The sequence below is a fragment of the Prorops nasuta genome, unplaced genomic scaffold (assembly GCF_024137725.1).
Source record: "Prorops nasuta isolate Cenicafe-Biocafe unplaced genomic scaffold, Cenicafe_Pnas_1.2 PNAS00004, whole genome shotgun sequence".
Taxonomy (NCBI): Eukaryota; Metazoa; Arthropoda; class Insecta; order Hymenoptera; family Bethylidae; genus Prorops; species Prorops nasuta.
Window position 1 is genome coordinate 3,161,453 of NW_027116801.1, and position 16,874 is coordinate 3,178,326.

Sequence of the window (16,874 nt, forward strand, 5' to 3'; positions counted from 1 at the left end):
ATAGGCGTTTGCATAATCCGTGATGCTGTTTGGTAAATATTAGTAATAATGAAAGAGTTTATAAATTTCTTGTAGATATAATAAAATTGCTAAATTAATTTTAAATTTCTGTTTATTGATATTTATGTATAGTTACATAAAGATGTATTTAGCCCAAATGTCTCGTTATGTAACTCAATCAATATTATTAATACGAAAAAATGATTAGATTTTTTTATGGCCTCTCAAGTCATATTCATTAAAATTATTCTCAATTTTATTTTAATATGTTGATATTTAACAAGTTACATAAAATGTTTGCAGATTATTGACCTAACAAATTCAAAGCACATTTTTATATTACACAGTAATTCAGAAACAAAAATCTAAATTCTCTTATTCGTTAATTCTAGTGTTAATATTTGGGCACGATCCTTTTTATTCTAATATTTTCAAGTTGATATAAATTAATATCATGGCCAGTGCATACTAAGATACCTACGATGGAGAAATATATTTACACAATAACCTTCTGCACGTTTTTAAGCACATCGACCTTTTCCCGATCGAAAAAGAAGATTGATAAGATTTTTGGCATTTTCTTTAGCAATATTTGGAAGATTCTTTGCGACCGCTGGTTTTATTCCGGCGCGATGGAAGGTGAACAATTTGATCTTGATCGGTTGCACGGACACTCGAGTAAAACGGGAAGCAAGAAGGAGAGGAAGGTGGGCAGGATGGTTGGGGACGGAGGGGTTCCGTTTAAGGTTAGTGTGCGAGCGTTTACGCGAGAATTGTGAAAGTGGACAGTTGTTGTCCGGGTGAGTCTCGGCTCATTTTGTGACTCGTAGACGTCTCGCGGAAAGGCATGGCTTCCCGGTTGGTCTTCCGATTATGTAAGTCGAACCAGTTTTTGGCTAGCTCGTCTAGCGATCGTATCGACATTTCATCGTTGTCCGATTTTCACAATTTCACGAGTTTTTAGAAAATAGTATGTATATATGTATACAGCGTTCCGCGTAGGTCGATGTTGAAACGAAGACTGTTTATCGAAGGTCTAATTTTTATAAGAATGCCCTAATAAAATTGTTTTGCTTTACAATATTTATTTGACAAATTATTGAGCTTTGAAATATCTTTAGGAACAGTTTAAATATTGGTTTCTCCATCTCTTTCTTTTTGATTCAGCAAGGCAGTTCGGCCAGTAGGATTTATCTGGTCGGTGTATGACAAAAGTATCGACTTGGATGAGAGAAAAACAATTTTTAGATAACTAATTTTATTTTAGCTTATAGTCCAGTCGAATCTTTGTTATTCGCTGGCCAGTTTTTTATATTCAGGATTGGCTCCTCCTGTCGGTAGTTTTCGTTTCGACATCGACTTACGGGACACCCTATATATATATCAGCCTCTTGTCCCCTTTCTTCTTAATGAGAATTCTGGTGCCTTTCGATCGCCACAGGATGGATGCGGTGACTCACTTGAGTTTTATGGAATTTTGAACGATCGATCAATATGAAATCTGTTCGTTATATAAGTCAAAAATCTGCGCACCGCCCAATTTCCTTCTTTTGCGTTATAGATGTTGGATATTCATCAACTCAATTTACGTGTATTATATATATATATATATTAGACAAATGAAATTAATTTCTAACATCTTCGTTTTCAGCTTTAATCGAAATAGTAGAAAATTAGATATTTTAATATATTGTATAGAAAATAGCAACTACGATGAAAAACAACAAGATATTCTTATATACCAATTTGCGAAAATGGTAAAAATTTTAAGAGGAAAGGAACTATGGAATGGGAATAATTAATTTCTCTTAAAAAGACCGTTCAAAAACATTGCATATTTAGTGATCTCCGCAACGCTTAGTCAGGAAAAAGAGTTTAAGCTACGCAATGATATCTATTGTTATGGGTAGTAAAACTATCACATATCTCCCTGCCCTACCGTGAAATCTGAAATGTTTTTTGGTTACACAAGCGGATAACGTTATTTCACGGTGCTACGTTTATGCGTAAAAATGACATGATTTCGCGTATCTTATGAATAGTATCGTACAATTCCTTGACTTACTGCTAGTCTATAAATTCATTTCGAATATTATAGTATGGTTGACTTGTTATGTGATTTTCAATTGTATTTAATGAAATAGTTTTTTTTTCTATTATATCATTGAGCAGGTTAAGGAAAAGTTTAACAATAAAATTGGAATAAGTAAAATTACATAAGTAGCAAATAAACCGTTTGGCCGTTACAACTGCAGCTTAAACTTCAGTCTGCAAGGTTAATTGCCTCGTTTTGCTGGTCCCAAAACGCTACAGTATTCTCTTTGAATCATCAGTTTTACACAAAAAATTTGAAACTCTTTATTACGTAAAGAGAAACTTTTATTTTGACGTCAAACAATGAACCACTGTAAGTCTTAAAATACTTATAAATATTTTAAAATGGTAAATGGAAGCTTGAATTTATGTGAAAAAATAAACCACGAGAAAAAGAAAACTAGTGATATATTGGGTTTATGACTTGGTGGGCAGAAGTGGATAAGTCAGCTAATGAAAACAAACCATTGTCAAGCATCACGCCACACACATACGCAAGTGCATGCACCAAAGAGTTATTTATACACATAATCCTTCAAATATACATTTAATTGACATTTTACTTTAGTATATTCTGTGTTTTCTTAGAATCTAGTTTATAAAAATTTTAATTCTGTCCAAACTTTCATTATAACTTCACGTATTTAAAAATATGATTTGGAACGAAAGACAAATATAATACTCGTTAAACAATGCAGTATAATTCTAATTATAATAAAATTAAATTCAAGGAAGATATAGATTTGCAATGAAATGTTTTATTAAATATTGTTAAAAACACTTATTTTTCACTTCGCTCCGAAAAGTGACAACCATTTACGATTTGTACTTAATAATTTGATTAATAATACATATTTTTTATTTTATCGTTTCTTATATTAATATACGATTGTAATCTCTAGCTAATAATTATCTCCGATAGTTTTTTTTTTCAAAAGAACGGGTTTACGTATAAAAAATACTAATGAAAGCATTAATTTGATGTATTATATAAAAACATTATTATGGGCACGCTTAATAAAATTACAAGGACTAATATATACTCGTTAAATATTTTCCGAACACATTGAGTCAGCGGAAAAATATAATAATAACAATAATAAAAATACTAATAGAAATAATAATATTATATTTTAATAACATATCTTTTAAATATTAATAACACTATTTATTTGTACATGTTAAATATGATTTACACCTAAATGCTAATTTAATATAAATTTTACGAAACATGATGATGTGATACTACTTATATTGCAGTTCTTTTGTATTTAAGGTAAAATTACTTAACATGCTGGGAGTCCACCATCGGTGAGCAATGACCAACTGATATTTTTTCGTAAAGTTTTTAAAGTAAAACCAATTAAACGACTTTGGTTTAAATTAATTAAATAGGATGAAGACATGGTCTATTTGATAAGCATCCGAATTTCAAACATTGGTGTTTATCAGCGAGGAAGTTATGGAATACTGTAAATTTAAGGTGAAGCGATTAAGATATAAGATATATACTACTGGGCCTTAGCGTGTTAAATGAAATCGAGTTTCTTGTAATTATGGTGCTTCTGACCTTTATGCTTTACAAAAAAGGAGAATATCTTCAGTTTTGAAATTTGCAACTAACCAATCATTTAACAATAAAATCAACGAATAAAATTAACGAAAATGAATGCTAGTAATCCTGATAAAATTGATGATCCATGAATGGAAAGTGCAGAGTTGTAATATCCATTTCCAATAACTTGCAATCCTGCAGTTTCTATGCTACGTTTGCAGTAATCACCATCTGAAACAATGAATTGTAAAAATGAATATAACAATATTTAAAATTGTTACCAGGGCTCCGGATTAAAACTAAAATAATCAATCCAGCCCAATTAACTGGTTTCAGATTTCCAGTTATCGAATTACTTATTATCATAAAATGCAGGTATAGTCACAATAATTTACATCTGTTTATTTCCAATAAATGTGAATAAAACGAATAAACATCCATTGTTATTATGTCGTTCAAAGTCACATTAGCAGTTTATGGTCAGCTAGTGTTAACAATTTTTTAATGATTATACTCGTATGTGATACTCTTAATGTTAATATTCTGACGTAACTATGTGCTATTATACCTGGCATTATTGAATTATAATGCAGGGAAATGGGGCGTTTCTCGAGGTCTTAATTAAGATCAACGACGGTTAATGTGGGTAAGCTGGACAAGGATGGAGTAATACAGGTTTCCCTTTCGTTTTGTGCATTCTTATGGCGACCATTCGGATATCCGTTGCACTTTCGCCTACCGTTACCTCAGAGCACGATGCGGAGACCACCCACGTAACGGAGAAGAAATATCTTTTAAAGTAATTATTGTGCAATATCCATGTGTATCACGTGATCCAAGCATTCCTTTTATAGATACACGTGCGATATCAAGTAAATTTAATGTATTTATAAAATTAAAAGTTCCTTAATTACGAATAAAAGATAAATTTAATCTTAAGTGAAATAAATCAAATGGCAAAGGTGTAAACAAAAGTTTTGTACAAAACGAAAGTTTAAAATAATTAATATGCAGTTTAAGTAAGCTAGTAGAAGTTTGGTAGAACGTATTGAGAAAAGTGTGTAAAATAAGAGAGTAAAACTTTAAATGTTGCAGGAATATACGTGCGCCCAATGATACGAGACACATCAATGTCGTTGCTTTAACTTTGCACAGTTTACACTATGCGATTGAAATGAGAAAAGAACAGTCGAACGTGTCTCACGATCCTAGCATTATCCTTTGCCCCACTCGTGCTCTTTCTTCACTATAGCTTTTCATACTCTTCCCACTTCGATTTCGAAATTCCCCATTCCCACGGATGCTGCACTTTTCGTTAGGTTTCCGAAAGTAAAACCACCTAAACGGTAGGTTTTTTCTTTTTTTACTGAAATTATATAATTCTCTCATTCACTTTAATCAATTTCTTTCCTTTCTTGAGCGATGTATCTTTTTTACGTTAAAAGATCATTTATATAATTTCAATATGATTCGTGGAGCACCGCGACTAATCTGTAGGTATCTTACTTATTTCGAGCAATAATTAATAAAGTTTATCAGCAAAATTACATAATGTAATAAATATAGAACACTCGAACGTGCGTGAAAAATCAAAATAAAATTTTTATAAATATTTGCAATTCATATATTAACTAAGTAAATTGCATAAAATATTTGTGTCTGAGTAACAGCCTTTGATCTCTATTTCGAAAATTATATAATTAATAACAAAGCACAGAATTTAACAATGGACCATAAACCGAACGTTTATACTTTTGTATCACAAAGTAGTGTGTGAAACAAGAATAATATTAATTTATATTAATATTAACGAGAGAAAGAAAAATAGATGAGGGAATAATTACCGTACGACCAGCCAACAATTTCACCAGTCCTGAGGTTTTCCGTCCTCAACCAGTCTTCGAGGGGTCTGAAGTACTCCCTCAAAGCGGATCCATCCAGTCTGGATTCACCGGTGGCTTCTTGAAGAGTATCTTGCCACGGCATGGATGAACCCTTCTCCATAAGTGTTCTAAAATTAATTCAAATTAAAAGTACCAAGTGAGAGAATTGTGCAAACTTTGTCGGTCATTAATGTAGCGGTTTCTCCTTTTAATGGGAAAGTAGAAGGAAGGATAAGACATGGGATGACTATCGAAAGAATTGTGTAGCTGTTGTGTACCACAAATTACGCAGATCGCACACACTCACTGTGGGCGTAAAATTGTGGCGGTGGCAATAATGAAAGCCGCCAACATAATAAAAAGCGCGCATAATAACGTGCAATTTTATGGAGATACGCCAGCTACCCGCGAGCCTAATTAGATTATCTGTCTTTTGTAATCGACTCTTTCTCAAGTACTAGCACACCGAACGTATCCATTGAAATTCTTAATTAACGAATTTTGTTTTAAATAATAACATCTGTCTAGTATTTCTTGAGATATATAGGAATGATTAATAGTTAACAATTGTTTAAACAATTGATTTCTTAAAAATGAAATTTTTTTTGTTCACATTAATTTAATTATTAAGTGAATAAATAAATTAACTTTAATATAATATATGTATTATTATTTCCTTTATTATTAACTTTTATATTATTTTTAGTTTGCTTTTACAGTCTAGTCGTTGAATAAAATATAACTCGTAATGTAATATATTCGAATGTATTTAATATAATAAATAACGACTGTACTGCTACATTTCCATTCTAAAATGAAACCTTATTGAAATACTAGAACGGTATACGCATTACGATACGTCACAACATTTGCTTGAACAGGTTTTTATCCATATGTTGTCATGTTGCTTACGTACATTATTCCATTCCATTCCTTTATTCGAATATTGAGAAAAAGCATAGTGCCTTCGTTCCAAAAAATTATAAAAATTTCTAGTTTATATTCTGTGATTATAATAGCTAAAAAAATATATTATATTGAGCTTCAGCAAATATTGTAGAGGTCTAAACATAGGCTGCATATTATCCATAGATACTTTATACTACACGAAACAATAAAATAAAAATAGGGCTATAACTTTCCCTTTAATTTCTATCGTTTGATTCTAAAGCAGTTTTATGTTGCATTGTAGATAGATTGAATAAATATGGATAGTATAAGTATTTGAGCTATTTGTTAGAAAGGGATTTCTGTCGACGAGATTCAATTAAGTACTATCGAAAAAATCTAAATGATACCGTCCACCTGGTGAGAATATTCTGAAACTAGACAGGCCTATAGATTATTGAGTGTCGTTAACGTTGTAATCAGAGATTACAGGATCTAAAGCCGTTGGAAACTCGGCCATGGGGACGGCTATCTGGAAAACATCGATTGGCCAACAGTGGCAGAATACATTTTACGAAGAATCTTAGCTATATCGATTGCTTTCATCTATCATTAAATCACTTGCAAACTCTTATACACCAAACCGCCTTCTTGTTTGCCTATTACCATTAATTTCCTACAATGCTGCCATGGCGCTCACTCAGCAACGAGTCAACATGCAAAACGATTGCTATGGGAATGCATAATTTGATCTATAATTAGGTAAATTTGTAAACCATTTATTATCATCGTGGGATAAGTACTCGTTCAATCCTGTTTATCTTATTCCATACTCGCCTATTCCAAGTTGTTTTTTCACAATTCTCAATGAACAATCCATTCTGCAAAAGTTACTTGTACGATGGAAATTAAAATAAGTAAACATTTGTTTATCTCAGCTAATTGGGTTAGTTTGATAGCACAAAAAAAAAATCGAATCAATGACTCAATAGTATCATTTACTTACTACGATCGAACCATCACTGATCAATGCTTCGTAGAAAATTAAAAAAATTAAAAATGCAATTTTTATCATTTTTACACTTTCAACAACGATTAAGATTAAAATACGAGTTTTTAATAGAGAATTGAATACGAGTCATTGTTAATACAGTGGTATACACAATAGCTTCGGAATTATTTAAATATCGTTGATGTAGATAGTGCGAAGTTGAACGTACAAAATAACGATATAGAGACCTACTAGAAAATTGAGTAATGCAAAAGCAGTTTACTGTCGTTTAAATAATGTTGCGTGCAAATTATAGGTTGAAGAGAGTTAGCTTCGTAAGTTTTAGTATTTTTCTTTTAACAATAGCAGTAAGACAAACCAGTGGGTGTCCAATCTCTAATTTGTCTTCCCCAGTAGCATTTGGTTTCCAAAAGCGTGATCGATTAACCGAATTCTTGTAAATTAGATTGGTGCTAAGAATTATTTCAAGTACGTTCTATTAGCCTTTTTGCCTGCTTTTAAGTATATACCTCTATATACCTGCAGTCTTTGTCTCGTTTTACTCGGTGCGCTTGATTTCTTTCCCTTTCGCTATTCGCGTAGTCAGAAAGAGACAAGTTCACCTAGTTTTTTTCTCTTGTTATCACTGTATCAGCAAACTAGTGCAAACAGCATTTCTCTCTCTCTCTCTCTTTCTTTCTTTGTTTTTCTCTTTCACATCAACCGCATAATTCGTTTTTATCCTCATTACTTTTTATACGACTTAACGAAGCTTGGCGAATAGAAAAAAGTCTCCGTAATTTACTTTTACATCATTGCGTTTTTATAATCACTTTTTTACACATTTTAACGCTAGGTTACATGTCTTCTCCACCCTAACCTGGTTACCCAGATCGAAACTATTTACTCGATATCTCTCGATCCTTTCTCGATCGGCCAACGCGAGTCCTCGCACACGTTATAATTTGTCGTTCCGTAATCAAATTTCAGCCAAGCATTTATTAAATTTGAGCAAATGCGATCTAAATAGCTTATTACTCTAACGTTTATTTCCTAATGGCGAACCTCGATTACGCATGACCATTATTTAAGGCCGAATGCTCGTATAATAATTTACAAGTTAAGTCGAAGATTGAATTTATAAAATTGAAGTGACAGCAGGTTTCCCTTTCTTTTTAATCTTTCGTTTCTAAAGAAACGAAATGTTTCTCGTAATTTTGTTTTTCAATGTCATCGAGCATTTCCGATTCCTCCAAATATTTAGATAAATTGGAGAAGAGATTCGGGGGTGCTGCGTAGTCGGTAGGGAGCGGTTTCCGTGGGAATTGGACTGCGGTCGAACGTGGCTTGCGACCGTTCGTGGCACTCATGTAATTTATATCGATCTCATAATTTCCGGTGTTCGCCACTCGCGTACGGCGAAATCGGCACTTTCCTGCCTCGTGCAGTCTATTTCGCAACGCGGGATGCTGAGAGCTCGTTATGCGTGTTATTGCGTTGGCCCGTGCAACGTCAGGACTCGCCTTGGCTTACCTGCTTACTTATACTTATATATACGTTCAGCTTAGCAGAGTTTGTCTCCTTTACTGTGAGAAAATACGAGCTTTACAACCGCGAACCATTTGGCTTTTACCACGAATCTTATTGGTGCCTTTTATTCGAATATTTGATGATGCCAATTTATACTATCAACCACCTTCACCAATTTAGTCATGAAAATTTTATATCTCTTACTTTTCTATCTATTAACCATTATTACTCATAAACCATTTTATTTCGCGAAACTTGCAAAACTCCAATGATTTCTTCATTAATACTTATCCATCTTGAATGGAAAGTTATTTCGTCGGTTCATTATTTCGATTCAGCACTCTTATATCAAAATTAATTTAGAAGAATTACTGGAAATATTGAATAAAGTGGTAATCGTAAATTGTTTTTCACGATTGTTAATTGTACTGATAAAAGAATTAATTAAATGATACAACAAGCCTAAATGTCTGGTTATGTACTTTAATTTTCACTAACTCAATAGCGTCTGTCTGTATCGTGAGAGAGAACACGAGATAAATAATCCTGAACTATTAGATCTTAACAGAAATCCTACAAGAATCGTTTAAGTATGCATTGGGATCATTATACTAAAATTTACTATCATGTACATTCACTAATTTAGTCATGTTGAATTTTACCTCTCGCTTTTGTATCCATTACCTATTATTCCTCATAAATCATTTTATTTCGCGGAACATTGCAAAACTCTCGTGATTTCTTCATTATAATACCCATACATCTCAGGATGGAAAGTTAATTCGCTGCTTCATTATTTTAGATCGAGCGTTTTTCTACCAAAATTGATTTACAAGAATCTTTCGGAATATTGATCCCATGATTTGTAGTTTATAGAAATCGTTCGTTAACACTACTATATACACTATATAGTATATTCTCGTTCTATAGCAAGCTTAAATGAAACAACACGACGAAAGTTCCATTCATATAGTTCAGATTTATAAACGAAATTTCTTCGAGGAATTATCCTCATTTCTGAAAGATCTATGCGAGTTTAAAAAAATTTCACTAGGAAAGATTTGCGAGAAATATAAATATGATCGAATCCCGAGGACCTAAACACCTTCGGTCTGTCGTAATAAAGAGATTATATGGTTGAGCGTGAATTCCGAAAGGATACTAAACGGGTCTTATATATACGTAAAAGCAATCAACGATAGTAATCGTTTGGATCTCCATGAACGATCGTGAATCTAACGCAACCGCTCGGCTCTCTTATGATTGGTGCCGTTTCGCGTAAAAGTGATCTCCACTATAGATACTCCTTCACGCAGAATACTGAATCCTCCAAGTTTTCGAGATCGATTCATATCTCGACTATAGCATTAATTAAATCTTACGCAACAGGCTAATTTCACGATTAACTTAGATTCTTCCTTAAAACGATCAACTGTAGTAATCATTTGGATCTCCTCAAGCCTTCGTGAATCGAAATTCTATTTAAAAAATTTGCTCGAAGACCAGTATCATTTATAATAATGTCTTTTTTCTAAATTATACTTAATTTGATTCTATAAGGGGACTATTTAAAAGAACTCAAGATTATACGTTAGGTTTAACCTTGAAATAACTCTTTAACGTTAAATTAATAATATCATCTTATTACTCCCTTCGAATACAAGAATTTTATTCTGTAACATTTTTACGCTTTGGATTTATTTAAAAGCGTTAAATAAAACGATTACTTTAACGGAGTAACCCCGCTCTTCCTTTCTGTCCATGCAGTACAAATTTCTGATATTTCTCTAAAATTATATATTTTTACTTGGTGTTTTCAGATCAATTGTACGTATATTTTTCTCCCACACACAATTTGAAGAATTTTTATTCCAGTATCACTGTAAAACGTCACAAATTAAAATCTGTTCAAACTCAAATCCTCGATGTTCCGGCAATTTTTCAAGTTTTGGCTTTTGATCTGTATCTCGAAAGGAGCATTAGCTAAGCCTTACGCAATAGGCCGATATTCACCATTATCTCTAATTGTTCTTTAAATATGTTCACTGTAGAATCTCGTAGTTCACAAATGAATTTCACGTTGATCAATCTACGTACAATGTCGGCCTCTCCGCGAGCATTCTCAATAAATTACGTGATTGAATATGCCTCGAATTGTAATTTTTTTTTCTATGTTTATCACTATAAGCAATGAACATTATGTAACAATCTGCGAGCTCTCTAAGAAGGATTGTGTGCCCCTTTTTCAGAGAAAGTATCCCGCGGCTTTCATAGTATTTATAAATTTGAATGAGTCGCGCATCGTTGAACAAAATACAGCTGATCTTATATTGTATGTTCTCGTAATACTACCGTTAATAAGACGTTGTTATGTTATGGTGGAGTGGATTTTAATCGTAATGAGAGAACGTGATACGCAAGTCAAATCTCTTTCTGTATAATACGCACGCGCTTGAACGAAACAAGCAATACGTTTAATGTGAAAACGATAAGTTAACAGACAGATTTATGAATCGAGTGTTTTATGTCATTGATTTTTTAAAAGAGAACATTAATTGGAGTTTAATTATTAAAATTTGGTTTACGCGGATTTTAAATATTAACGAATGATAATAATTGAATATATATATAAGTAAAAACTAGATAATCATATATATCGTTTGAGATTTATTTTCTACAATAATTTTGTTTATTGTTACTTTGATTGGGACCAATTATAATTACTTGTCTAATCTAAATGATCTCAATACTTTGTGTTGCCGGTATTTTTGATTGCAATTTATTCTCTGTAATAATTTATCTTGTTGGAATTACTATTTTTGGAGAGAAAAGGCAAAATTACTTGCCGTATTTTTTTTTACACGAAAGTGTTTTTTGGGGGGATATAGAGTGTCACAGTTATTTCCTAGGTTGGTAAGCGTAAGGAAATTAGATTAGCGGCTCCGAACTCCCACAATCTACTATTACTGCATACGAATTTTAAATTGAGTCTCAAGGTCATATCCATGATATCCTTTTTGGTCCTCTTCAAAACTACATAGTTCTCGTTGGATAAAGTTTTCGATTTTTCTATTTGGTAGCGAGTTACTCAATTGTTCTGTTTCAGAAGAAACACCCTGTATAAATAATGAAAAAAATTTGTTTTTGAAAATTTTATAAAAATAAAATTAATTTATGAGATATCAATCATATAATTCTACACTATAAACTTTATTTATGTAAGGATATAGAGAGCTTTTATAGAAGTACTAAGCAATGACAACCTATCATAAATTTCGTTTAAAATTTAGATTATAGCTATATAGGTATCTTCTCACTTTCGTCCTGCGTGTGCTTGCAGCATATTATCTTGATCGATGCATACACACTAGATACATAGTCTACTATGTGTATACGTGGTATAATATAAAGCTACCTATTCAAACCGGTCTGTTCGTTATTCAAATTCAAGGGCAGATAATGATTTTTGATATATTGTATTATGTATTAGATTCCTGGATTGAATATCCAATATACTGGAATATATCTTCTTTCATTCATTTTATTAACGAAAAATAAAATAATTTCAAAAAAGAAGTTGTGTCAAATCAATAGCTCCCAAATCATATTTTGTTATAATTAATTCAATGTATAATTTACGTAATTTCAAATGAACTAAAAGATTCAGAGAATATTACTACAAGTATAAACTGTATTTTTCGCAGATCTTGAACGAGAATTTTAAAAGTTACATCGTGTTTAGTTTTTTTGCAGCAATGAAAAATCAGGAATTTAGTTTTATTACATTTGAATAATTACCATTTATTAATCTTAGACCATTGATGATTGCAAACAGACGTTTAGACTTGCATCATAAATATTCTCTTTATTATGTGTTATGAAGTTTAATAATTAGAGCTTGAAAAGTCTGATTTTTTTCTACGTAACTTTCCGTAGCTTTTGGAACGCATTGCGTGTTTTAATGAGGTATTATGTGTCTTTTTAATCTTGGCATGCAATTACTTTGTGGAATGCGAGTTACGGCCAGCCAGCCATGAAGTTGAAAACGTCTTATAAGAAAGTACACGAATATCATTTCGGAGCTTACGGAAGCAAAGAAAAGGGAAATGCGATTAGTTCTCATTTGAAACCCTTTTAGTGTAATCGATAATATGTATATGAATTCACTATTAATCACATTCGAATAATAATACAAAAATTTAGTAACACCTTTAAATAATTATAAGAAATTTGTGGTTACTCCAGAACTCTGTAGAAAATCTTTACGGTCTGTCGTATTTTAATTTATCTACTTCGATCAACAATAATTGAATTTCTTTGTTATAGAAAATGCTCCAAAAACAATAAAACATGCTTTCATTATTAATGAAGATGATCCGAAGATTTACCAGAGGTAAATCTACTTTGACTGCATGGAATGTGCGTCGTTACTGGAATGATGCAAGACCAGGAAACTTGGAAAACGTTAAAGAAATATTGGAAGGAGCGATTGACCTTTTTAAATAAACACTGTAATAGAGCAAACGTTTTGCGCTTAACGTCATACATCAAATAACGTTTACTCGATGTTTTACACGTTTCTACACGTACACTATACGCGTTTCTTCTTTCGCAACCTATTCGCGTCCTCCGATTACAGGAAGACTCCGTTGGAATGGTGCCATATCGATCTTATGTTTGTTGTTTCTGAAGTCTACCACGATTCTTGCCAAATGCTTATACGGAATAAATGCTTCGCGCTGTTTTCCTCGCTCGCGATTCGATCACCTTCTTATCGATCGAATGATAAACGTGGACCTTTATAACTTTAAACTACCGTGAGACATTATATAGTTTACTTCCGCTATTGCAACATAAAAACTGTATACGATGACAAAAATTAATTCGTAATATGGATTTGAGTGATTATTGGATAAATTTTTATGGTCGCATTAATTGTAATTAAAATGAAACCTATAAAACTATATTATTTTATTATTAAAAAAAATTTGTTATTACGCCGACGAAATTGGTCATAAAAACTTCTATTAAGCGCTGCTAGTTCATAATATGCCATTTTTATGAATGCAGTCAACTGCTTATTTTAGCAAAGAATTAGTTACTGTGTTCGGATGGTCAAAAAATATTTATATAGTAAATACCTTGGATTGGAGATAAATGGAGATTTTTTTGTTTCCTAAAATAGGAAGAATTAAGTTTCTACGAGGTGATTTCATCACCATTCAAGTAGTGTAGACGTGCCATTTTCTATTAGCGGAATCCTTTCGAAATCGTTAGATTATTACGTGTGATACAGGGCTATCTGTCATCTTACGTGATTCATCTTAATTGCTAGTTTATTAGTAATTTTCGTCAAGAGATGCTACATTTTATCTTTTTCTTCATCTTTTCTTTAGCTTGCTGTAGGTTTCTGACACTTTGGTAAGCAATTTCAACATTGAAACTATCATTCGCTGCTAAAATGACGTACCATTTATAAATGTAGACACACGTGCTAACAAATTTTGTCGGTATATTTACTGTTAACAAAGGATATTTTGATAAATGACGCCAGTGTCTAATATTATTTATTTTTAAATAGCAACCAGAGTCCTATTTTCGGAAGGAACAATTCAGCATTAATTAAATTAAGATTCTTAAGAAATTTATTCTAGAAAATATCAATATTTTTATAGACTGCTTTGAATCGAAGTTGAAAATAGCTTCATACGGGTGTTATGAAAAAAATTAGCATGTCATATAATGTTAGTCAAAAAGTTAACATTCAACCCATCAATCTCGCAGAAAAATCGCTTTCAGAGAATTTATAATTTTATTTAATACAATATCATGTCTCAACTCTTTGTCCAAGGTGTGAATGATACAAATAAATTATTTTAACTTTAATCCGATTTCTTCTTGTTATATTTTTTAATTTTAGTAAAATTATAGAAACAGTCACCTATAACAGAAAGGTGAAAGTCTTGTATAAAAAATAGCCCACTGGAGTATATTGTAATTTACCTTTCAGCTTATTATAATGAACTCATTGTTTATTCAATTCTTTGACGTTTTTTAAATTTCCCTATTCTAAATGTCACGTTAAAAATCGGTTATAAATATAAGAGTGAAAGCATTTAAATCCGAGGAATATACCGTAGACATAGGCACATACCTCTTAATCCAAAAATTCGCAAATGAGGCAACGACTGATGATATCATTGTTTAGATGATACTATTTTTGTAAACTTGCAGTACACAAACTTGATTTTTATAACCCTGTTTGAGTTTAAGATTACATTTTCAATGAAGTGGTGTCATTTCAGAATTAAAAGTTTGTCTCTCCTAATTGCTTAAAAGAGTATAAAATTTGAATAATTTGTCGAGAGAAAAATGTGTGCAATTATCGAAAAAAAAAATTGATTTTTAAAACGAAAACCAGTTTATTTAAATTATAGAATTTCTTGTATTGTATCGAAATATTAAAATTAATTTAAGAATTGTGGTTAAAGATCATTTAAATACGTTTAGAAGATGCATGTTTACGGAAATTTAATTTTGGTTTAAAGATAAGAAGATGAATGATTTATTTAATAAAGTGGTGGTTTATCAGTGAAGTAAATTAAAACAAAAATTAAATGGCAACGCTAATAATAAAAAAATACATAAGCGAGAAAAATGTGCTAGCGAAAGTGTATCTGATTTAGTTGATCAGTTGCGTGCCTTCAGTATGTATACGTGAAGCAAGACAAAATCATTGACGGCCTAATACAATCCTTACAGTTATGTGACGCGGATCCGGAAGAGAGCAACGACCACTTGCGCTAGGATCATTTCACACTTCCTACATTGTTATTCAATACGGGTGGTTCAGATATTTCTTTGAAAAAAGATAACGCGGAATTAAAAGGAGTTTGTGTGGTACGCATTTGTATATTGTATAACTAAATCTAATATATTTAAACTACGAAGATATCAGCTTTCTACCTACCTAATGATAGAATAAGTAGTCGTACGAGTTTTCTTGGATTAAAATTTGTCGTATTTTAAATAGTTAAAAAATATTTTTACTGCTAATAACTCTTTTAGCATTCAAATTACTCTGAAATTATTAATTTCAAATTTTAAATTGAAAAATGGTATGAAAACATATCAGCTATCTTATATTATAATTCTGAATTTCTGATAACATGATTCGTATGTTTTTTAATTTTGTAAAATTCTATTATATTAAAAAATATTCTATAGCGATAGAACTTTAGACGTGCAGTTGTCTTTTGTTTGTTGGGATGTATGAACGCGTTTATAATCATTACTCAGAGAGTTGGTTTAATTAAATCAGGATTTAAAAATATTACTATATGTATAACATTTTACTTACCCAAGAACTTTGCCGGCTTCTGGACTTCGGTAAAAGTCACATTTATGCAATGGTCTTCGTGGGTCATCGATGTACCTCTGTCGAGCAGCTTGACACAGCGAGCGATACAATTGGAATTGAAGCACACCAGCAACAAAATTTCTAAAAAAAAAATATGAGAGAAAGTGGATCAATATAGGATTTTAATCGGTCGTGCAATGAAAATCCATGCAAAATATTGAAATTTCATATTGACACTTGTCAACGACGTATCTTTATAACTAATAAAATAGTAATAAAATCTGCAACTATAAATGAAAGTGAAATATGTCAAAACTGACTCTGGAGAAATTTAGTAGTATTATGCCAAATAGGGCGCTCCGAAGCATAAAAAATCGACAGTCGTTGAGAAATGAAACTTTGAATAATATTCTCAAGAATTAAACTGTGGAATTAAAACTAGTTCGACGATCGTTAATTGCAGTTAATTATTTAAACGCACTGATTTATTTAGTTGGCAATCATTTAGGAGCTCTAAATTAGAGGAAAGAGATTGTAAAAGTAGTCACGTAACAAAATTTCTTGATCTCATTC

At 31.7% G+C, this 16,874-nt stretch overlaps 1 protein-coding gene across 1 annotated transcript in view; it reads right to left on the reverse strand.

Moving 5' to 3' along the window:
* Nucleotides 1–2,025: 2,025 nt before the first annotated feature.
* Nucleotides 2,026–16,874, reverse strand: part of Ance-3 (angiotensin-converting enzyme Ance-3) — a 38,282-nt gene continuing 23,433 nt past the window's right edge. Inside the window, exons 11-13 of the mRNA XM_066725856.1 lie at nt 16,302–16,442; nt 5,494–5,660; nt 2,026–3,880 (exon numbers count right to left, since the gene is read on the reverse strand). Coding sequence (XP_066581953.1) covers nt 3,738–3,880; nt 5,494–5,660; nt 16,302–16,442 — 451 coding nt within the window. The 3' untranslated portion in view covers nt 2,026–3,737. The remainder of the gene's footprint in view (nt 3,881–5,493; nt 5,661–16,301; nt 16,443–16,874) is intronic.